Source organism: Erigeron canadensis, chromosome 8, assembly GCF_010389155.1.
Source record: "Erigeron canadensis isolate Cc75 chromosome 8, C_canadensis_v1, whole genome shotgun sequence".
In the NCBI taxonomy this organism is placed as follows: Eukaryota; Viridiplantae; Streptophyta; class Magnoliopsida; order Asterales; family Asteraceae; genus Erigeron; species Erigeron canadensis.
In genome coordinates, this window is record NC_057768.1 from 25,329,088 (window position 1) to 25,351,757 (window position 22,670).

At 33.6% G+C, this 22,670-nt stretch overlaps 3 protein-coding genes across 3 annotated transcripts; 1 reads left to right on the plus strand and 2 right to left on the minus strand.

Moving 5' to 3' along the window:
• The first annotated feature begins 6,588 nt into the window (after window positions 1-6,588).
• On the plus strand, window positions 6,589-9,023 carry LOC122579715 (transcription factor BHLH094-like). Its single transcript, XM_043751938.1, has 7 exons — window positions 6,589-7,044; window positions 7,312-7,536; window positions 7,812-7,877; window positions 7,973-8,041; window positions 8,168-8,239; window positions 8,339-8,470; window positions 8,558-9,023. Exons 1-7 carry the CDS (start codon window positions 6,664-6,666, stop codon window positions 8,666-8,668), a joined length of 1,056 nt encoding a protein of 351 aa, XP_043607873.1. The 5' UTR covers window positions 6,589-6,663; the 3' UTR covers window positions 8,669-9,023.
• An 813-nt stretch (window positions 9,024-9,836) lies between these two features.
• LOC122579275 (GTP-binding protein BRASSINAZOLE INSENSITIVE PALE GREEN 2, chloroplastic-like) lies at window positions 9,837-13,639 on the minus strand. Its single transcript, XM_043751407.1, has 3 exons — window positions 12,003-13,639; window positions 11,716-11,883; window positions 9,837-10,531 (listed from the first exon to the last, which is right to left on the minus strand). The coding sequence occupies exons 1-3, from the start codon at window positions 13,197-13,199 to the stop codon at window positions 10,172-10,174; spliced, it is 1,725 nt and encodes a 574-aa protein (XP_043607342.1). The 5' UTR covers window positions 13,200-13,639; the 3' UTR covers window positions 9,837-10,171.
• Window positions 13,640-18,520: 4,881 nt separating this feature from the next.
• LOC122580088 (probable xyloglucan glycosyltransferase 12) lies at window positions 18,521-22,670 on the minus strand. Its single transcript, XM_043752358.1, has 5 exons — window positions 21,832-22,670; window positions 20,332-20,640; window positions 19,964-20,254; window positions 19,480-19,593; window positions 18,521-19,409 (listed from the first exon to the last, which is right to left on the minus strand). Exons 1-5 carry the CDS (start codon window positions 22,579-22,581, stop codon window positions 18,816-18,818), a joined length of 2,058 nt encoding a protein of 685 aa, XP_043608293.1. The 5' UTR covers window positions 22,582-22,670; the 3' UTR covers window positions 18,521-18,815.

Consider the following 22,670-nt stretch of genomic DNA (forward strand, 5'->3'; position numbering starts at 1 on the left):
CATTCATATAATTAACTCATTTAATATATTATGATTCCTATTTTTAAAAAATCAAAAATGAAAATTCCAAACATAATTTTACATATAACAAATCAACCTTTTCTTAATTTAAAATACACATAAAATAACTTTTTATATATTTTTTCTATCCAAAAAGAGTATCGTAACAAATTATGTCATACTCAAAACTATTAAACCACCAGTGAAAAACTGAAAACCACCAACAAAATTCATTGGATACAACCAATAACAATAATAAAAAAAAATCTCCGTCACATTGTACATGCTAGCAAGCGCAGCCTAACAGGTATATATGATATTAACTAATTATAATTTTAACCGTTCATGTTCCATCCTCTAGTGTTTGTGAATCACATTCACTAATACTACTCGGAATTGAGCATTCATGGAATGCCTCTCCCCTACTCTTATTAAGTTACGTGGCATCCAATTATAAGGAGGGACATTCCCTCCCCCCCCCCCCCCCCCCCCCCCCCTCCCTCCCCTTTTTTCGGAGTGAGAGAATGCCCTAAAAGGCATTCCTTTTACAAACAAATCAGATACAAACAAAAACAAATGAATGTTAACAATGAAATTGAACATGTTACATACTAGATGGAACACACATTTTAAGGGTGTGGAACGCCCCCCGGGACCGATGAGGGGGTTCCGGGACGTTCCCATAATAGCATTATTATAATGTTATTACAATCAATCTTTTTTAATTATGACACATGATGAATATAAAATTAGTCCCCCTAAATGTGAAGGTAGTAGGAACTGTTAAATGATATTGAAAGTATATAATCTAACCCCATTTGTTAAAGCTATCAACAACACAACATTTAAAAACGATAAATGTTATTGATATCATAATTGGCACATAAATACTCAGTTATTAAACTCTTACGAGTCACGAGTCAACTCTTACGAGTCGAGTCGATTTACACAAAAAACGAGTCGACTCGTTGGTGGACTCGTTTTTGTCCAGACTCTTACGAGTCGATGTGTATATGTAGACCGAGTTACGAGTCGCAAGTTTGTAATTATCGTAGTTTGATACTATGGTTATATATAATATATATTATATTTATTGTTACATTATTTTGTGTGTGATCTAAGTAGTTTTGATCAATTTATTACGAATTTGAAGATAAATTATAAGTTTATGACTCAAAACTATTGAATATGTAGCATTATTAGGAAATTTATTAAGATAATGAACTTAGATTTTCTTTATGAAGATGCCACATATATATAATTATACTATATTATGTAGTATTTAAAAATGTCTTCACTCTTACGAGTCGAGTCACGTTTCGAGTCACGAGTCAAAAAAATCATGATTTCGAGTTGAGTCAAAAGTTACGAGTCGACGACTATGTATAAATAATCGCCAAAATACCAAATTAGATTAGTTGTAGGAAACGAGGTAACAACTGTTGAAATATATAACAAATATCATTAAACACGAGTACACAACGGAAGCAAATAGAACCATGTAATCAAGTAATTAACCTTGAAATAGGATTAGGATTACCTTTTGATGTAGAAAACAAAGTGAAGAACTTTATGAGGATTTGAAATAAATCCCTCTACGTTTGCACACTAGACACCCCGTATATCGTATGCTAGTACCTTGATCACAAACCGAACAACCGTTTGTTTAAACCCTTTAAAACCCTAAAACCGAAAATTCCAAAACCCTTTGGGGAGGGTTCGGCCGAGAGGAGAAAGAGGGAGAGAGAAGGAGATTTTTGTGTGTGAATTGAATTCATAAAACCCTTGATTAAGCCCTCTATTTATAGGACTAATTGTTAGGGTTTTTAAACTTGGTGACCAAGTAATCTCAAGGTATAAAAGCCTTGAAATTTTCTGCCCCCATATATGGTATTAGAGTCCAACTCTAATTTTCTTATTTCACATTTAATTCTCTTTTTAATTAATTTAAATACAATTAACCTTTAACTTATTTAAATTAATCATTTAAGTGATCAAACTAATTAATATATTACTTTAATACATTAATTAATAATATAAAGTTACCGTGTAATTTCGTATGACCCCGTAGGCTTAAATCATTTCCAGACATACGTTCATTTTACGTGATCATATTCTAACTATAGCTACTACTTTTTGACTAACGTGATCATATTCTAACTATTTTACGTGATCATTTCCGAAAATGTACTTCTCGAAATGTAGTTTTGTATCTCCTATGGAAAATCTAAAATGCCATTTGAAAGTATAAATTAAAGTAATCGATGCAACTATAAGATTTTAAAGGATATGTAAAAATAAAAGATATATACTCCAATATATACAAGGATGGGACAAATTGTTAATGAAAATCTACAGCTGGAAGCATAGAAAAGACAATGAGGGGAATACCAATATGGTTTAGATTCCATTATTCCTTGTCTTCTCTTATCTTGCTTTGTTTCTTTTCATTTTCTTACATGGTTTATAATCGTTCATTATGTTTGGTGTTACATACATTTAAATAGTTAGTTAACTCATTTTAGCTATTCTCCCAGAATTTGTATTTACTCTCTGAAAGAATCAAGAGTTTTGTTCTCTAGATAACAGTTACTAGCACCGTACCGTGCAATATGGTGGTGGTCGTGACGGCGACGGTGTGGTAGTAGGGGCGATTGTTGGTATTAATAGAGAATATTTTAAAAGATAAAACATTGATAGTGTAATTTAATCATTAAATGTATTTTAAACAATTCCCCCATCCCAAAACATTTTAAAATAGTCAATGGATATGTTTGGCAAAATTAGTTATAACTTTTAGTTGTAGTTGTAAAGAAAGTTGTTGAACTTTTACGAGTCAAGTCAATTTATTGCAAAAACGAATTGAAGATAAATTATAGGTTTATGACTCAAAGTTATAGAATATATAATATATTATAAAATGTATTAAAATAGAAAGATGATAAATCCTTTTAACCAAATAGCCTAATAATCCTCCTAAAACATTAAGAAAGTGACATTTGGTATGCATTAATTCCTTTTACTAATCTTGCCCTTGATTATTTCACATGTCATCATTTCATAGTTAAGAAGATTATTAGGCTATTTGGTTAGGAGGATTTCATTTCCCTATTAAAATAATCAGCTTATACTTTGTTTGTAACTATCTATGCAATCTAATAAAAAAAAACGCCCACCCCACCCCTCCACCCCACCCCGTTGAAAGTTACATGTTTTTGGATGGGGAAATTTTCCATTTAATGATTAAATTACACTATCAATCCTTTATCTTTTAAAATATCTCCATTAATTTGACATCAATTATTTTTACTTCAATTATCTACACCATTCGATGACGCCTAACCTCCACCACAAACAGGCTCCCCCAGCACCACACCACCGCCACCACGAACACCATCGCATTGTACGAATACCGTACGTGCTAGTGTAATGTATGTAATTATACTATATATGTTATGTTACATATAAAAATATTCCTACTAAATCTTAAGTCACGATTCGATTTACGAGTGTTTTAAAGTGGAGTAAAAAAATACAAATCAGACAACTATGAGTGTAAGTTGTTTTTTGAAGAAAACTGTAGCTGATACAATGTCTAAAGATTCTAATGAGTACAAACATATATTTTTTTTTTATAGCTGATATAGTTTTTTTTTTAAAACCGGGTTTTAAATTTTTAACACATAACTGACTTATACTCTGGATATAAATTGACGTGATGAATAGAATTACGTCAAATATGGTATAAAATGACAACATGGATAATCTCGTGTTGTTTTGATGCTTAGATTAGTAAAGGGTTGCACCAAATTAGTTCATACAGTTTCGATATTCTAATGTACATCTTGAAGATGCTAAAGACATGGTGATACAAAAATGGTTGATTTAATGTTGCTATAAACTTTGACCAAATAAGTATGGTAAATTTAATATGTATGGTTATTAGACTTGTTTTAGCTTTAAAAAAGAAAGAAAGATGAGAGAGTTGAGCTGGCAAATGAGTGTGTAACAGCAAAGAAAGAATTTTAGTTGGCAAATGAGTGTGTGTCAGTAAAAAACAATTCACGACTTGTTCCAAACCAAACCTTGCCCTTCAAGACAACTGCATTTACCAACAATCCTACCATCCCTCATCATCATTTTACTAACCAAAATTGGCTACATTTTGGTACTTTTTATTAACTATCATTTATTTTTGTTAAATGTTATTCATTCAATAGTTACTAATTCGCCAAACATTATAAGTTCGATTTGAAATGTGATTAAATTTTTTTTTTCCGATGACACATGATTGTTTTTATGGCATTGCATGATTGTTTACTGCAATCGGTAAGAGTGGTCTAGGATAAGAAAGTAAAACATAAGTTGATAAAATTTAAGTTGAAAATTGAAAAGATGGTTAAATTGATAAAAATAATAATAATAATAAATAAATAAGGATGAGCCATTTTTCAAAATCACAAGTGCCGGAAAATGGTACCGGGTTTTAAATGAGAATGAAATCAATATCTACTGAATTGTAGGATCGGTAAATACTGCAGAAATTAACTAGAAAGTATTGCTATTGTATAAATATCAGTTCACATACTGTCTGTACCGAGTCCCACACTCAATCTGACTAAATGTAGAAGCCAAATCACTTTTAACATCTAAGTAAGGTATATTATAATTTCCCATATATACATCTTATTATTACCCAAAAATATAAATAAAAGTGAATTTAGTAAGGGTTATATAAGATTATTAGTAGATAGCAATTAAAGGAGTTAACAAACAACCTTAAATGATTTGATTGAAGTTGAACTACCATAATTCCTATGTAATAATTCCATAATGTACATGCAAACAAGTGAACAACTATAGCCAGACCAATTGATTGGATTAGTTAAAGACAACATTATTTAGATTTGCAATACTATGACTTCTTTCATATTTTTGTGTATTTGCTTTAAAAACAATTTGGCTTCTAGGTGATTGAAATTATTGTCAAAAAATTAGTGCATACAGCTATGTGGGGAATAGGAAACGAAAAGCTTACAAATCACTACAAGTGAAGATGAGATTAGTTGCTGATTGGAACAGTTGAAATAGTAGTTAGTTGGTCTGTCTTTTAAACTATCAATATCACACTTTTGTGTTTGTCTTCGGTTGCTCATATACATATTATACATAGGTCTAAAATATATAAGTTAAGTTTAATTAACTAATTAAGATATCGATGCATTGATTCTATTTTTTTTTTCATCATCTTCACTTTATTCTTGACATAGAGTTATAAATTTTTTGGTTATATTTATCATTTTTGATAAACATGTAACTAACTTTTCTATAGCTTCCACTTTCTTTTGTCTTTGATATGCTTCTTTGACAAGCTTTATATATGATACGATATGATATATGATCTCATTTCATTAAGCTTGATTCCACTGGCCAAGATTTTGTCTTCAAATCTGAGCAACCCTTTGAGAGGTCCAAAATATTCCATTTATCAACATCAATATCAAAATCAAACTCAAAAATACTACGTACATGTTTAAGTTTCTTGTTTTTAGGCTTTTTTTTTTGTGAATTAAAATAGAATAATATTATATCAATAGTTAGAGATGAACAATGTTATATTCGAGAAATGTCTAGCTTTGACTCTAATATACACAAACTAATCTAACAATCCTGAAATTGTTTCTTAGGCTTTTTAACAACCATCGATTTCCGGCAAGGGGGCCTGAACCCGAAATTTCATAACCTCTTACCACTAAGTTAAAGCTTGTATATTATTAATATTTAATATCATCCTAAATGTTTCTTGTTTTGGGTATGGTTTTGTTAGTCTATACTAACATCTCCTTTATATCGGTAATTGTCTAAAATAATCTTCCCACAAATACAACCTTCCTTATTTCACGTAGTCTAAAGAGAATGCAACCATCAAACCTCCCTTCGTCATGTCATCTTGCGCGCTATAATTTATCCCCTGTAATGCGCGGGTATTATACTTTTTTTTAATAATAATGATAGTAATACTAATATATTAAATTACTAATATTAAACTAACAAATAAAAAAGAAAAGGAAAAAAGGAATCTATTTTTTTTTATAGAGGGTAATGAGAGTGAGCTGTTGCTTAGCATACAACTACTGTTTATTTACTTCATCTTTTTATACTTTATCCTCCTCCTTTTAAAGGTTAACACTTTCTTGTCTGATGACTTTGATCATCATTATGCCATTTTCTTCAAGTTCTTATTAACTTAAGTCTTCTTGTGTACTACATACAGTCATACAATATAAACACTAGACTATACACACACATACATATATATATATATATATATATAGATTCTTTCCCCCCATGGGATTCTAATTAACTAGACTTGTGTTACACTTTCTTTTGTACTGTAAAGTTACCAAGATTATATTTTGTTCCTTGAGTCTTAGTAACCCCCAAGTGTATTTTTTTGGTCAAACCTTACTTTTTTAACTTTACCATTTCTTATAGGCTTATACATACACACATATATACACATACATATATAATACTATAGTACTATATAACTTTGTGTTAAACTGTCTATATTGTGATAGTGATAGATCATAGATCATATATATACTATAAAGCATTGTGCTTTCATAGATCCTATATATACAAAAAAATATATACATATATATGGCTTCTTCAGAAAATGCTAATGCTAATAATAACAATGTTAGTGAGATGGGGTATGAACAAAGAGGTGATCATATAAGTTCAGGATCCATATTTAATGGTGGTTGGGATCCACTTGAGAATTATGGTGGATCATCTTCAATGGTGGTTAATAATGGTGGTTTGTCAAACTATCCTGTTCAAGGGCTTCTTAACCATCATCATCATCATTTTCAATCTGGTCATGAGTTAGCCACACCAACATTTGGAAGTGGTGGTGGTTTTTCAGAAATGGTGAATCCATTTATGAATACTAATAATCTTGAATCTAGTCAACAAAATAATAGTGCTTCATCACCTCTTAAAAGAAGACCTCCTCATTCTAACTTCAATCCTGTTAAGGTAACTTTTTTGCACATTTTTTAATGTTATGTTTGAAATGTTTCTATTTTTAGTAGTTTTGTTGAAAATGTCATAAATACTCTTTTGCATAATCTTAAAGTTATATTTGACATGTATCTAGTTTTGGTTATTTTGTTGAAAATGTCATAGATACTATTTTCACATAATCTTTAAGATTATTTTTGAAAATGGATTACTATTGGTCATTTTATTGAAAATGTGATACAAATGTGTTTTGATTTTTTTGTGAAATGGTTATAATTGTAGAATGGTGATGCATCTGGAGATAGTTCAGAGAATGTGAATGGACAAAATGAAAAGAAACAGAAAACAGAACATGGATTAATTAATTCTAATTCAAAGGGAAAGCAAATAGGTGGAAAACAAGCAGTAAAAGATAATTCTGATAGTGGTGGAGCTCCTAAAGAAGACTACATTCATGTTAGAGCTAAAAGAGGTCAGGCTACAAATAGTCACAGCCTTGCAGAGAGGGTAAAAACTTCTTACTTAAATACTACAGTATTGATTTTTTTAATATTTTATTTTGGGAAAGTTGATTGGTTCTCGTAAGAGGTCCGAGGTTTAAATCTCATTAGGTCAACATCTTGGGGTGGGTGTCTAGGGAAAAGGTTTGGAAACGGTCACAGGGATACCGGATACCCAGTTGGCCGTGTACATCTAAGTCAAAGACTCGCCTTTCCTGGTTTCCTGGTAACCTGAAGAGGAATGTCTCATCCGTTTCATTAATGGATATTTGGCTTATACAGGTTAGGAGAGAACGGATCAGTGAGAGAATGAAGTTGCTTCAAGACCTTGTTCCTGGCTGCAATAAGGTAGAAAATTGGCAATATATGTTTTTCACTTTAACCCTGTGTTTGTGTGAGTGATTTTAAGTTTGTAAATGTGTTTATTTGTTATTTGAGTGAAGATCACTGGAAAAGCTGTAATGCTTGATGAGATAATCAACTATGTGCAATCACTCCAACACCAAGTTGAGGTATGTTGATTTTGATAAAACAGTTGGATTATAAGTACCGTATCTAAAACAGTTGGATTATAAGTACCACACTACCACGATACGGTTCATAATATGTTTAAAGATATTATCTGTTTTGCTATGCAGTTTTTGTCGATGAAACTTGCAACTGTGAATCCAGAATTGAACGTTGACATTGACCAAATTATGTCAAAAGATGTAAGTATAGTAGATGATACTTTATACACCATCAATTGACAATGACCCTAATCCTGTTTGTTCAAGATTATGTAAATTAATGGTTTCATGTATGTGTAGATTCTTAATTCACGAGGCCCTAATCCCAACCTTGGATTTTTAACCGGACTAAACTCATCCCAACATTATGCACAAGGAGGCTTGCCTGTTATTCCAACTTCAAACCCATCATTTCCTACTATGCATCCTCAGGTATTATCTTAAACAGTTATTCTAGTTGGTTTCTAATCATATTTTTGTAGCTAACAAGTCATTTTGTAACCACTTTTGTTGATGCAGCAACAACCTGTATGGGATCATGACCTTCACAATCTTCTGCAAATGGGATTTGACAACAATATCGGGCCAGGTGGTACTTGCTCGAAAGTAACAAACACGCGTGGATTTTGAGTGTGTTTTAAAATCAGATCTATAGATATCAGGACCACAAGATTCAGTAGGAATTTAAGAAGAAAAGGGATACTTTCAAACAAAGAGCTCTTAACTGTTTGTTCTTCGAGTTTTAGCAGAAGAAGGTAGACGACCCGTTAGATATTACAAACCATGTATATTTTAAACAACACGGAAAAGAAAAAATATAAGGTAAAAAAACGAGTGGCGACGATTGGTTTTGTTTGTTTTTTTTTTCGTTTTCCGGAGCAGCAGGGTATTGGAACAAAAATATGCTGTAAAGAGTGATTAGTGTTGATGAATTTTAAGAATTTGATTCATTCTATGTGCTTATCTTATGGTGTGCTTATTTTTATGGTGTGTGGGAATTTGGGCTTATGAAACCTTTTCAGCTTTAGAAAAACAGAGTGTGTATGAGATGATTATGGTTATGAAGCTTCCTTAACACAGATGAAGCTTTGTACTCATTAGTGCAGCTGCATGCTGTTAAAGATACAATAACATGAGCATGTACACATTTTTAAATAAACATTACACTTGTTTATGTTCCAAGTCAAACTAATACATGAACAAGTGAACAAGTCATATGATAACATCTTTGTTCACTTTTTTTCATTAAAATTGAAGGTTAACTAACTTATAGTAGTACTTATTAATAAAATGCCTAGAATGTTGTTCTGTTGCCTACCCATAAAATGAGTAAATCCTTCTTTTTTTTCCCCATTGTGTACTTGTGTTAAGTTGGTCATACCGGCTTAACGTCTGATAGCCTCACTGAAGTGTCTCTTTTAGATCTTGTGTATGCATAAGAGTATTACTTGCGGCGATGTTTATTCATCTAGAAGGAAGAGTACACAGTTTAACTACTAGTAGAAAGCATAATCTGTTTAAATGTAACTTTGACAATTAAGCTTGCCGCTTTTGTATAACTCGGTCATAGTTGATGTCAAACCATAATATGAAAGTGTGTACCAAATGTTCATCACCAAACACGTAGAAGCTTATGCGCTACTCATTGTTTAGAGTGAATCTAATGTGGGCATTATGGTGTTTTAGTTATCAGATAAACTTAAGATCTAAGTAAATAGGAAATTGAAATTTTAGGTAAATGGTTTTGGTATGAAAGTCTATCTTAGAAATCATTACCGCAGTCAAGGCCATTTGCTAGTGATACAAAGATGCCTTGGGTGTTCCTTATTCGCTAGATTATATTGAAATAGTATAATACAGTATACAGTACAGTTTATATATAAAAAAGAGTTCACAACTTTTGGCTAAAACTGTTTTGAGCCATTCCAACTCAGACTCGTTTTGGTCCATACCAGTATATACGGGTTCCACTGACCTCTCCTTACAGTCGGTCAATAATCTATAAACCTCAACAAAGGCTTCCTTCAAATTATCATAAGATCATGAATTTCTTTACAAACAAGGATGTATGTCAATACACCACTCGCCATTGACATCACTTTTTCTTCAGATGGTAACCCTTAAAATATGAAGTCAGATATTAAGTCCAGCATTAGTGACTTCTGTTTCTGAATCACCAATTTTCCTCTTCTTATCATTGTGGCGTTGCTTGTTCATAGATTTATCGGCTTTGGACACGATTTTTGAGATGGTAAACCCAGTGACTTCAAAATTGTGTGATCTTTGAGGGACCAAAGCATTGCGAAGGGTGACTCCGACACCATCATACGTCCAAACGCCAAGCTTGGCATCACCTTTTAGTCCAATGGCAAACCAACCAAGACCAGCTGCAGCAATATCAACACAACTAGACTCCCACGTGTTGCCATGCACATTGAATTCCTTCTTTACCCATCTTCCAAGCTCCCCGACCCGTTGCTTTCCTATTGGTGGCTGAGGGTAAAAACATAAATCAATACCTTAGTCCCTATTAGAAGGCATGTCATACTACTTAAAAACAACAATTGGATAGATTCAGAGGTTATAAGGGCTGTTGAATATGCACTTTGAAAGTGGTTTATGTGAAATTGTGATATCAAATAATCAAAATCAAATTATTAGTTCTAATAAAACATACAGTGGAAAACAGTGATTGTATGTACTTCTGCTGTTTTGAGGGTTGCATTATTCAGATGTTTGAGTGTTTAGAAAAATCTGATTATTTGGGATACAAATATATAAATTATCAAGAGTCTCAGATAAGGTTAAGAAAGGGTAAAAAAGCTAAGCAAGTTAATTGCAACTTGTATAAAACTCGTTATTGACAACAGAATATAATCAGATAATCTCAAGTAGAAGCTATTTATCCAAACACCAATTAAGGACTATTTATTGTGACCACAAGTCCACAGGTCACATATTTAAATAAGCCCACACACAATGTTTAAATACATCCACAAGTAAATCCAAACACCCCCAACAAGAAGGCTACTACTTTGGTCAAGTTCTAAAACTACAATGACAGTATCAGTAATAGAAAACCGATTGATCTAGATACAGGGGTACTTTCAACATTCAACAAACAGTCAAACGCCTCAAGACTTTGTGCCTAAAGACACGTTGCAGTCTAATGAGACAATTGGAGTACCTGTTCTTGAACAAATACGAGTACTTATAAAAAAAAATTCAATCTCCTGAAGATTGCATCTTTGACTATTGGTCAAATATATTAAATTGCCGATCGATGTGTGGACATAACTCCCAAGCATAAACCACCAATTTATTGTAATAACGAAAATTGGCAAACATGCACTCTCAACATCAAAAAGAAAACAACATTTCCATTTTGTTAAACAAAGTTCCTTCTTCCCATTTCTATATGGAATTACTTTTGAGATCAAATCCACAACGGCAACTTCCACTTTAACGTCAAATGGATATTAGCTCTTTTATTGGTACAACATTGAAAATAGGTCAATGGGCCTCGAAACCTGACTTTTATATCTTATCATATTCTTATTGGAACTAAGTGAGTAAAAGAATTCGTCTTAAAAGTATTCAAATCATATGTGATCCATAAAAGATTTAATTCATCAAAACATAAAAAATGATCAAAGTTAGAGCTAGAGTGACCATACCTGTAACTGATTACCAAAGTGATCTTCCACCATTGATGATGCCTTCTCTGTTTTGCCCATATGCAGGGGAAGATAAGGAGATGCCCACACAGTGACATATATAGAATCCACCGATGATTCTTCTATGTCAAGCCTCATGAGACCAGCAATATGAACAGAATGGCCAGCCTAATCAACACAAGTCTACTAAGTTAACAAGAATAAATAAAACATTGTATGGATTGCATTATCTAAAGAATCATGCTTTTCTGCTATATCTACAAAAATGTACAGCTAAATAAACTCACTTTTATCCTATAAGTTCTCGGCTTCAACTCCTTGCTAATGTTAACCAACTTCTGTTCTTCAGGAGTCAACCGTGTAGTAATCTGATGTGGGTTCAACAGCCCTGGTGTATCAAACAACTTAGCCTGGCCCGATAACACACCTTCCACCCGAACAATCCCCAATGTAGTCCCAGGCACAGGAGCCTCAGTCAAAACACTCACTTTACCTCCTACGCATTTCCCTAACCCATTAATCAGTGTCGATTTTCCAGCATTCTGTGCCCCAATGACCCAAACACGCCCTCGTGGTCCAGCCATTGACACCATATCATCTGCAAGATTCTTCAAACCCCAATTCTTGACAGCACTCACCAAATGAACTTTAGCCAATTTATTAGCCCCGCCTTCTCTAGCCCGAGTCCTGACCCAATGCTCGAAGCCCGTTGGTGATATAGATGCAGGCAACAGATCGATTTTCGTCACAACTAACACAACTCTAGGCAAGTTCCCTGATTTTCCTTCTTTCCAAGCTCGAGAATTGTCATCAATCGTATTCGAAATCAACTCTGCAACTTTTCTAGGAAACGATCCATCAAAATCTACAGCATCTACAACCATAACTACCACAGTCCTAGTACCCGAAACCGAACTCAACCTCCCTCCGACAGTATGATCAAAGTCGAAATCTGGCAACAAATTTTCGACACTTTGATCCTTAACCTTCCCATAATTCCTTAAACTATGACACCTAGCACAAACAACCGGCCTTTCAGGTAACTTCTGACTTTCAAGATTTTCATCAAAATCAATCAAGAAACCTTTTTTAAGAGAATCTGGGATCTGGGTTTCATCTGCCAATGGGTTTTTATCAATGGGTATTTTATAATTTGAATCTTTAACAGAAGGTGTTATAAAAAACCCGGGTTTTTTCGAGTCCAAGTCTTGCATTGTGATACCACATCCAGGGCAAATTTGAAGTGTTTGCGAGGCTTTTTCATCATAATTTCCATCTCTTAAAGATGGGTTTGATGAAAAAGGTCTACAAATGAGGGTTTGGGGTGTTAGGGTTTTAGTAGGGTTTAAAAGATTTAATCTTTTTGGTTTAGGGTTTATGATATTGGGGTTGTCAGATATAGGTTTTGTGTATGTATAGGTTATGTATGGTAAAAAAGCAAAAAGGGTTTTGAGTTTTGATGGAGATAATTTCCTGGATAACATTTTTGTGTGTTTGTTTTACAGTTTTGTTTCCATGGAACACTTGATTAATATAAAAAAAAAAAAAAAAGAAGCAAAAGTAATCAACAGGAATGTTGAGTTTTGTACCTCAATCCAAAACTGCAATTCAACAGAATGGAAATACATCTAAAATATACAATGATATAGTTGCTGACAAGTATTCTGAAATTACTGGTTGTTAGAACTTGATCAAAAGAGTCAGCCTACAACACCACCACCAACGGTACTCAATCCTGGCGAGTGCCGGAGTTTGAGGGAGGTGTGATGTACCCCTACCCAACGGTAGAAAGGCTGCTTCCTAAGGACCTTCGGACTATAATACTACCCTTGAAAAATTAGTCTCAACGGCAGTTAAAGCAAAGCCGAAAGAAAAGCAAGACTCTCGATCTCTGATCAAAAGAGTCAACCTGGATGGCCCAAATGACTGCTCAGTCATAGAGGAGATACGAAGTACAAAATGAAAATTTCAATGCTTCATAATTTTCATTTGAAATTTGCTAGGAAGGGTAATTTGTGTATTTCTACAAGAACTTGACAAGTCCATTAACTTTATACAAGGTTGCAAAACTCAGAATTGGGATCGGATCAGAGAGCGGGAGTCAGAATTTTCTAAAAATCAGATTATAATCAGATCGGTGAATAGTAAGTTGTATATATATAAAATAATAGTTTTTTAAATTATATGTAAAAAAAATTAAAATTATATAATAAACTTCAAACATAAACATAACATAATTTTTCAACTTAAACATAATTGTCTAGGAACAATAACATAATTCATAAAAGCTTTTAAAAAAAGAAGTTTGACTTTAATTGACCTGATCCGATACAACCAAGTCTTGACCAAGTTGATCTAAGTCTAGAAGCTTGTCCGATTTTCAGACCGAGTATGGCAAACTCGCATCGCTAGTCAGCCGATAAACGACTCGACTCGATAAAATCGATTGTATCGGCCGAGTTTCACAGCCTTGACTTAATAAGTAGGGGCTGAGTATAGAAGCATGGCTGCTACGACTTGTGAATTACTCTGGCTGAGTTTTTTGTTGAAGGATTTACATGTGCCTGTGCAGTGCCCTATAACTCTCTTTTGTGATAACAAGTCTGCTCAACAAATAGCAGCTAATCCTTGTTATCATGAGAGATGGACGCGTTTGGTTCACGAAATATTTTTAGGAGGAATGGAATCTTTCAATGGAATTGGAATTTGAAGGAATGAAATTTGACGGAATGTTTTTAAATTTTTGAAAATTCAAGTGACGAATGGAATGAGATTCCTTCCCCCACCCTCAAGGAATGAAGATTCCATCAAATAAAGGAATGTTTACATTCCAATGGAATCATATTCCTTCATCTTTGAACAACCAAACACACTAAGGAATGTAATCTCATTCCAATTCCATCAAATTCAATCAGAATCTGTGAACTAAACGCGACCTTAAATATCTTGATATTGATTGCCATTTTATTAGAGACAAAGTTGAAGAAGCTTTTTACAAACTGCTTTTATTCCCTCCCATATGCAGCTAGCTGATGTGATGACCAAAGCCTTAAACAAAAGCCTTAAACAGAGTACAACATTCTGCTTTGATTGACAAGTTAGGAGTTGAAAATGCTCCAACTTGAGGGGAGAATGAAAAATTATGTAAATATATAGTTTTGTATAGTTTAGATAGTTAGAGGGGGTAATATGTAATTATTGAAAGTCTGAGGTTTAATTAGTATAGGTTAGAAATAAGTTAGTTATAACCACTTTTGTCGTTAGCTCTGTATATAAACTCTTTCTTGTATTATTTTTATATATACAAAAATCATTTCACAATTAATCTTCCGCGTTAATAAAAGTATTCACCACTCAAGCGTAAAGAGGACGCTTTGGAATAACCAGTTAACTATTGAAACCCTTTGGTGTCGATACCATTAGTGCGAAAAAGAAACAAAGAAAGATGAAACTGCTTTTGTGCAAAAGATGAAACTGCTTTTGGGCAACTTTCTGATGAAATTTGTTTCACCATCACAATAAAATGTTATTCGCTCCATACATTGGGCAAATACCCACATCAATATACAATCAGCAAAGTTTAAAAAGAATGGTCATATTCAAAGAGCTATAAAATTTAAAAAGTAGAACCATATATGTTCATGATAAAGTTTAAAAGATGAAACATCTACTTGAACCTTTTGAGCATTCACAGTGGGTGTCATTCATTCTCCAAGGATTAGTCCCTGTCAGCTCCACATCACCCAAGGACTAACCAAGGACCAGTGCCGGCTTAAGCATTTTAGGGGCCTTAAACGATATCAATTTTAAGGGCCTAATTCATTCAATAACATGAGCATGTTTCGGGTATATATTGAAATCATTTGTGCATCTAGAACAGAAAGTTCATGAGGAAATTTAAACTCTTAGAATAAAATTACTAGAACAAAAACCAACATACTGTGAGGCCATAAAGGATTGAAATCTATGTAACAATTTGACATAAAGATAAAATATATAGTGTTAGATGTAGTAACTCTAACAGTAAATGCTTCAATCATATAAATACAAATTGGTTGTTGGTCACTTGGTTAGACACTCTTCGATTTTTTGACTGCGGGTTGTTTTTCTTCTCTTAAGATAGCAGCTGTGAATTTTATTTTGTTAATGCCTATTCTTTTATTTAATTACTATTATTTATTTTATATATATGTTGTTTAAGTTAATCGTGAGGGAGAGGAACATAATTTTTTTGAATGGAGACAATTAGCAAGTAACGAGTTATAACTAGTGTAGCCCAGAACTCCACATATTAAGCCCGACTTATAAAAAATTGGGGCCTTTGGATTTTGGTGGCCTTAGGCCTATGCCTAGCCCATATATGCTATTGGGCCGGCACTGCCAAGGATTAATCCCCCAAAACACCCATAATGTCAGAACTAGTCTAGGACTCACTATTTATTTAACTTTACATTTTCAACCCAATATTCTACCATCTATTTAATTAGACACTTTTAACCCTTTAACTTATACAAGTTCAATAATTTAATAAAAAACACACTTAAACATTTCATTAATAAATAACATACAATACAGTAAAATAAAAACATTACTAGATAATACGAACACGTTACTAATAAACACACTTAGCACTAACACATTACTAATAAACACACTTAATACTAACACAATACATAAGACTAAGCCTCGGAGTAGTCCGAGTCTACAGTACTGTCGCCGTCATTGCGATGAATGTACCGATATCGTTCAGGAGACCCGACACGGTCGCAGGGTTGCAGAGATGTGTACTCCTCCCCAGGGTCGGTCACATAATCATCAAAACGACCACCACTGATAGCGCCTTGCCAGTATAATGTGTGGTCTATAGTGTGGTTTAACGTGTTAGTAGCTGCGGTAAGCTGGAAAATAGCTTGTGTGTGCCAGTCAATGTGCTGCCGAAGATAAATAATGTACTCAACTTCAACGGCGTTGCGAGCATGTTCTGTTGCTTCAAGTCGTTCAATTTCGGCTGCGAGTGCCGCTTTGTTGGCAGTCAAGTTGTCAATGACATTGTTAACTGCAGATCTGTTCGCATCATTCTGGAGCATGTGCTCCTGCATCCCCATTTTTGCAGCGTGAACGGTCATGTTTGGTATGTTATTTGCCATGTTTGTGTAGAAGAGTGTGTGTTTTTTAATAGATAAATTGTTTGTATCATAATGGTTTGTGTAGAAGAGTGTGGGTTATATATATATATGATAAATAGGGACCAAAAGTGTCAAATTCGTATAAATATCAAATCAGCCGTTTTAGGGACCATTTATGTAAGATTTCTTTGAAATTTAAAAACATACCGTTACTTATAAAAGAAAAAAAAAGGGCATCGGCTCGTTTCTGGAGGGACGAATGCACGAGAACGAGACTAGGGACGAGCCACACCTAACCGTGTACGCTCGTCCCTGAACAAAGAATGAGCGACGAACGAGCAAAAACGAATGGAACGTGAATGCTCCCATACATTAACTACATTAGTCCCAATGTAGAAAATCACAACTTTATCCTCCAAAAATCACAACTTTATCCCAATGTGCAAAAGCCAGTTAACTATTGTAAAGTTTTGTATATAAGGTCATACACGTGATTCTAGTTTGGAGTCTTTCGAGCATTCACAGTGGGTGACACTCATTCTTCAAGAACTAGTCTTTGTCAGCACCACATCAGTTCCACATCAGCCCAAAGACTAATCCCCCAAAAACACCCATAATGTCAGGATTAGTCTTTGGCCCGCTATTTATTTAATTTTACCTTTTTAACCCAATAATAATAATACTAATATTAATAATATAAAATGTAAATAATAATAATAATAATAATAATAATAATAATAATAATAATAATAATAATTATTATTATTATTATTATTAACATATATAATATTGAAAATATATTTATTTTAGGTGGTTTTTAGAATTATATATAACTTAGGGGTAAAAACTGAAAATTAATAATAATAATAATAATAATAATAATAATAATAATAATAATAATAAATAAATAAATAAATAAATAAAGTATACAAATATGGACTACTTTCTTGGTAAGAAAATATTTTTTAGCTACTTTCTTGTGTTCTCTTAAAGTGTTATTGCTGTATATACAAATCGTGTGCTTTGTATATTTGCAATGTCAATGATATTCATTCCTGCCATCAAATGGGATGCCAGATGACCTGCAAATTTGCTTTCCGAAGGATGACTAGAAATCTTTGGACTTAATCTAGAAGCTCAGTCAAAGTTTAAGCCACAAATATATATGACTAGTTCTTGTACACATGCATCATGAGAAATTAGTCATGCCATTCCTTAGAAAATGTGATGATACGTATTTTTTTTCTACTTGGCTGGTCAGTGGAGACTACAACATGCTTGCAATGTCTTAACATTCACTTCTTGTCCTGATGGTCTCTTTTTCAAGGGTTTTACCATTTCAAAAAATATTATATATCTTTGTACCATGTGTACATGGTTCAATGTGAAATTTAATCTCCACTACTTGAGTACTTGATACTGTATTCCATGATGCATGGATCATGGAATTGACTTTTACAACAAAAATGGGAGCATTATTCTTTGGAAGCTCATGAACCATGCCCAATAAATGCGAAAACATCAAAAGTATACTTCAGATTTTGGTGAGGATTTGGTTTGTTAACTTCAATAACCAGAACATCCATCCAAGGTGTTTAGGAAGATTCAGAAAACCCTACTTCCACACCAACCATCAAATAAACAAATCTAAAAGATTATCGATACAGAATAAGCTAATCTAAAGGATTATCAACACTAGTAGCTCCGTGTGTACCGATTATTTACTAAAACAAATGATGTTACAAAAGAATTGACCAAAACTAAAGGGTTAAACGTTTACATAAGAATCTCGTGTTAGCAGCTAAATTTCCTTTAACAAGGGGCAGAGGGTGAACAAACATCAATGCCTATCTACCTGGAAGGATATATCGCATAAACTCTAAAGATCATTTCTGCAATTAAGTTTGTTTGCACTTCTCTTTTCTTCCTTTTTAACTTCTTTATCACTTACAATATTTTCACATAGCTGTGTTCTTACTCGATCTGCTCACCAATCAAGTCAAGCCCGACAAGCAAGAACGACAATCCTTGAAACAACAAAAAGTAAAAATGGATTCCCTGAGCTGATAAAAGGCTTCTAGCCGACGCGGTCAATAATAGGAAAGCTAACATCAACTCCTTTTTATATATCCTATTATGCTTCTTTTTCTTAACCTTTTTCTCTCTTCCTTTCATCTCTTTCTCTAACTCACTCCCCTCATTTTTCTCAGTTATTAACATTAGGTCCCCCTCAGAGGAGCGGCCCGATTTCTTGGTCACAACCCATTCATAGGCACTCCCAAGTTGGAATAGACCCGATATCATGGCATTGAATTTGGTTACTGACATTGTGTTTTCAAAGAGTAAATAAGGGACCAAAAAGGGGAAAGATTTTGGAGATGGGAGAATGTTGAGAAATGACATGGTGGCAGGAATGTAACAGACGACCCATGCAGGAAGTGTAGCCTCGGGTACGAACATGGTCATAGGAAGAATGATGCAAAAAAGTGTGAATGAGTAAAATGGCAGGATTAGTTTTCTTAAGAGAAAGAAGAGGAATATCAAGTTGGCTTTCTTCCAAATGCTGATCTGCATATTATAGAACTCAAAAATTAATTCATGTTATACTACTTCAATTTATGCGTTGATTTTTATGTACCTTGGATCTGATAATGTCGGGCAGGCAGAGTCTAAACAACTGCATAGGCCCGGAATGCCATCTATGTTGCTGCTTCCTGTAAGCTTCATATGATTCGGGCAATTCACATTGGCACTGAAAGCATGAGAAACGATATAAAAAAGTGTAAATTATAACAAAAATTATGGTATAAACATAGATCACCAAAAGTATATAAAAGGTTTTTTGCACTCAAGGCCGCCCACATATTAGAACACGGCAGGTGGCAGACCACAAAGAATATCGAGTTGGTTTTGGGAATGCCAATTGCAGCCAAAACCTTATTGCATGATGAAAATTGCCTCATAAATTCAAAGATATATAAATACCCAATATGAGATGTCAACCTATAATCGTTTTTACAGTAATAACTTGTCCTTTTCTGTACCTTTGGGCCATCTCTATCTTTCTACAAATTTTCCAGAAACCTTAAGGCTAGCATTTGTACAATAACCCAAGTGTGTACCTCGACATCATTAAGAAAGATCATTTTCCATCCGTGAAGATGAGCCCTAACAGCAATGTCCATGTCCTCAACAGTAGTTCTTTCCAACCACCCACCGGAATCCTCCAAGGCCTTAATCCGCCACACTCCCGCAGTTCCATTGAACCCAAAAAAGTTCAAGAAAATTCCATTCACTTGTTGTTCAACTTCAAAATGGAAGGCTAAATTTATGTGTTGCAATCTTGTTAGCAGATTCTCCTCCTTGTTTACAAATGACCATCTTGCTTGCACCAAACCTAATTTCTCATTATCCTAAACATCAAAACTACCTAATTAGGGTAAAATCATCTACACACACTGAAACGCCAAGAAACACACATTTGAACTACCTTGAAATGGGGAACTGTTCGTAAGAGGAAATCGGGCATGGGTTGGAAATCAGCATCAAAGATTACAACAAACTCATAATCTTTAACGTAACTACAATTCATTGCAGACTTAAGATTACCAGCTTTATACCCTTCTCTATTCACCCTGTGTCTGTAAATAATATTCACACCATCTTCACTCCATTTATCGACTTCCTCTTTGATTAAAACTTGGGTCATTGGGTCGTCCGAATCATCCAAAACTTGTATCAAAATCCTTGATTTTGGCCAATCCAAATTACATACCGCCCCTATTGATTGCTGATACACCTGAATTAATACACTTATCTATTAACAACAACATATTTGGCATACAACATCCAAATAAGATATATATCCAAAAGCACACACTTAATAGAAATTCAAATAAGGTACCCGATATGGAAATTCAAATATTTTAGAAAAGCAATAAACAAATTGCAGAATGTAACTAGGAAAATTTCCAGATAAGTTCAACCCCAACAAATATAACACACTTAGTGTACCTACATTAAAGAATCCAAAGTTTTACAACAAGTATCAAATGGGAATATGGAATACATCCAAATATGTTTCAAACTCAAAAAAATTTATGAGATCTTAGATCACCCAAGTGTCGAAATTCACAAAATCAAAGTGTTACAAATTATGTTGATTCCTCAGCTCAATTAATTGTTACACTAACAAAACACACTTAAAAAATGAAAAACACTCCTTTATATTATGCCCAAATTCAAATATGTTAAATTCTCAACTAAATATATTTACATTTTCAAACGAATAAAACACACGTTGAACAAAAATATTTACCCACATTCCAGAATTAATAACTTTACGGCAAATATCAAATGCGAATTTGCAAAATTTCCAAATATGTTCAATACACAACGTAATAACTCTACAAACACACTTTGAACATAAAAATCCAATTTTTCTGAAACAATAAACCACCGAAGAACTCAAATCTTACAAAAATTACCAAATAGGAATGTGGATAACTTTCACATAAATTCAATCCAAATTCAATAATCTAACATCTCCACACTAATAAAGACACATTTAGAACACTAAAATTTCACTAACATGCTTGTAGCCCAACGGTATCAGTTGTACTTTGTATCGGTGAGATACGCTGTCATAGTCATAGTTTTGGGTTTATTAGTTAGTTTCACCATTTTTTATATATAAAAACACTAAAAATTCAATCTTTTCTAAATATTTTACCTGTTCAGTTCAAAGGATTCAATCTTTTCTAAAAATTTAGCCTACCCAATTTCCAAAAATTAAATCTTCTCTGAATATTTTACCTGCCCAGTTCAAAAAATTCAATCTTTTCTGAAAATTTAGCCTACCCAATTTCCAAAAATTAAATCTTCCTAAAAATTTGAACTACCCAATTCCAAAGATTCAAAATTTAACACAATTATTAAATGAGCATACCATAAACCAAACAAAAAAATATTAAAAAATTTCAAAATTTACCTCTTTTTCATTACACATGGGAATCTGAACAAGAACCATAGGACAAAACCCATATTTATTAAGATCATCACCAGATTCAACATCAGGAATGATTCCCAAATTACTTGGTATGGGTTTAATCTTTTTAAACCTGATCCAAAAACAACCCAAACACAACACTAATCTATCCAAACTCTGTATCAAAAACAGATAGATACAACTATTTGCCAAGAACTGTAGCGGCGGGGCAAGATACCCGACCCGGATCAAAACCCATTTCGCATAAACCATATTAAACAACCCCTTTAAATCCGGAGCTCCGAAATGCCACCCTTTATAATAAGCACATATTTCAAACCCAAGTAAAAAAACAGACAAAAACAGAAACATTTTTATACACGTGTAGAAAAATGCAGATGTTTTTGTCTTGGTTGTTGTGGTGGTGTCAGTGTGGCCAGTGGAAAGACGGCGGCGGACGGCGGAGATGATGGAAAATGTGGCGGCGGCGATGGATGTTAAACAGCCGGCGGCACGGTGGGCTTTAAGAAGTAAGACCCATGTAAGCTGTTTAGCATTTTTCTTATGTTTTGTTTTGTTGTTATGATTATTTGATGAAGATGACGATGAAACGGTGTCGTTTAGGAAATGGTCATCTTCTTGAGATGGGTCGTCGTCGTCGTCTTGAAGCTCAACCATTTTGATTACTACTGGTGTACCTCTGTGTGTTTGTTTTGTTGTCCACCAGTAAAACGATGTCGTTTTGGGTGACATTTTTGGGTTTGTAGTGAAAGAAAGAAAGAAAGAAGATTATGATGATGATGAAATGAAGAAAAAGTTGGTAGATTTACAGCTTGCATAGT

Bases quoted from the DNA above. Each gene is read 5' to 3' on its own strand.
- LOC122579275 (XM_043751407.1), bottom strand. From the start codon at position 13,199: ATGTTATCCAGGAAATTATCTCCATCAAAACTCAAAACCCTTTTTGCT. The intron at 11,884-12,002 runs GTGAGTTTATTT...TGTGTTGATTAG, and splicing joins CGAGAACTTATAGGATAAAA to GCTGGCCATTCTGTTCATAT. The intron at 10,532-11,715 runs GTATGGTCACTC...TTTTACCCTCAG, and splicing joins ACTTTGGTAATCAGTTACAG to CCACCAATAGGAAAGCAACG.
- LOC122580088 (XM_043752358.1), bottom strand. From the start codon at position 22,581: ATGTCACCCAAAACGACATCGTTTTACTGGTGGACAACAAAACAAACA. The intron at 20,641-21,831 runs GTAAATTTTGAA...GTATTAATTCAG, and splicing joins CCATGTGTAATGAAAAAGAG to GTGTATCAGCAATCAATAGG. The intron at 19,410-19,479 runs GTACATAAAAAT...TATAATATGCAG, and splicing joins CCGACATTATCAGATCCAAG to ATCAGCATTTGGAAGAAAGC.
- LOC122579715 (XM_043751938.1), top strand. From the start codon at position 6,664: ATGGCTTCTTCAGAAAATGCTAATGCTAATAATAACAATGTTAGTGAG. The intron at 8,042-8,167 runs GTATGTTGATTT...TTTGCTATGCAG, and splicing joins CACTCCAACACCAAGTTGAG to TTTTTGTCGATGAAACTTGC. The intron at 8,240-8,338 runs GTAAGTATAGTA...ATGTATGTGTAG, and splicing joins ACCAAATTATGTCAAAAGAT to ATTCTTAATTCACGAGGCCC.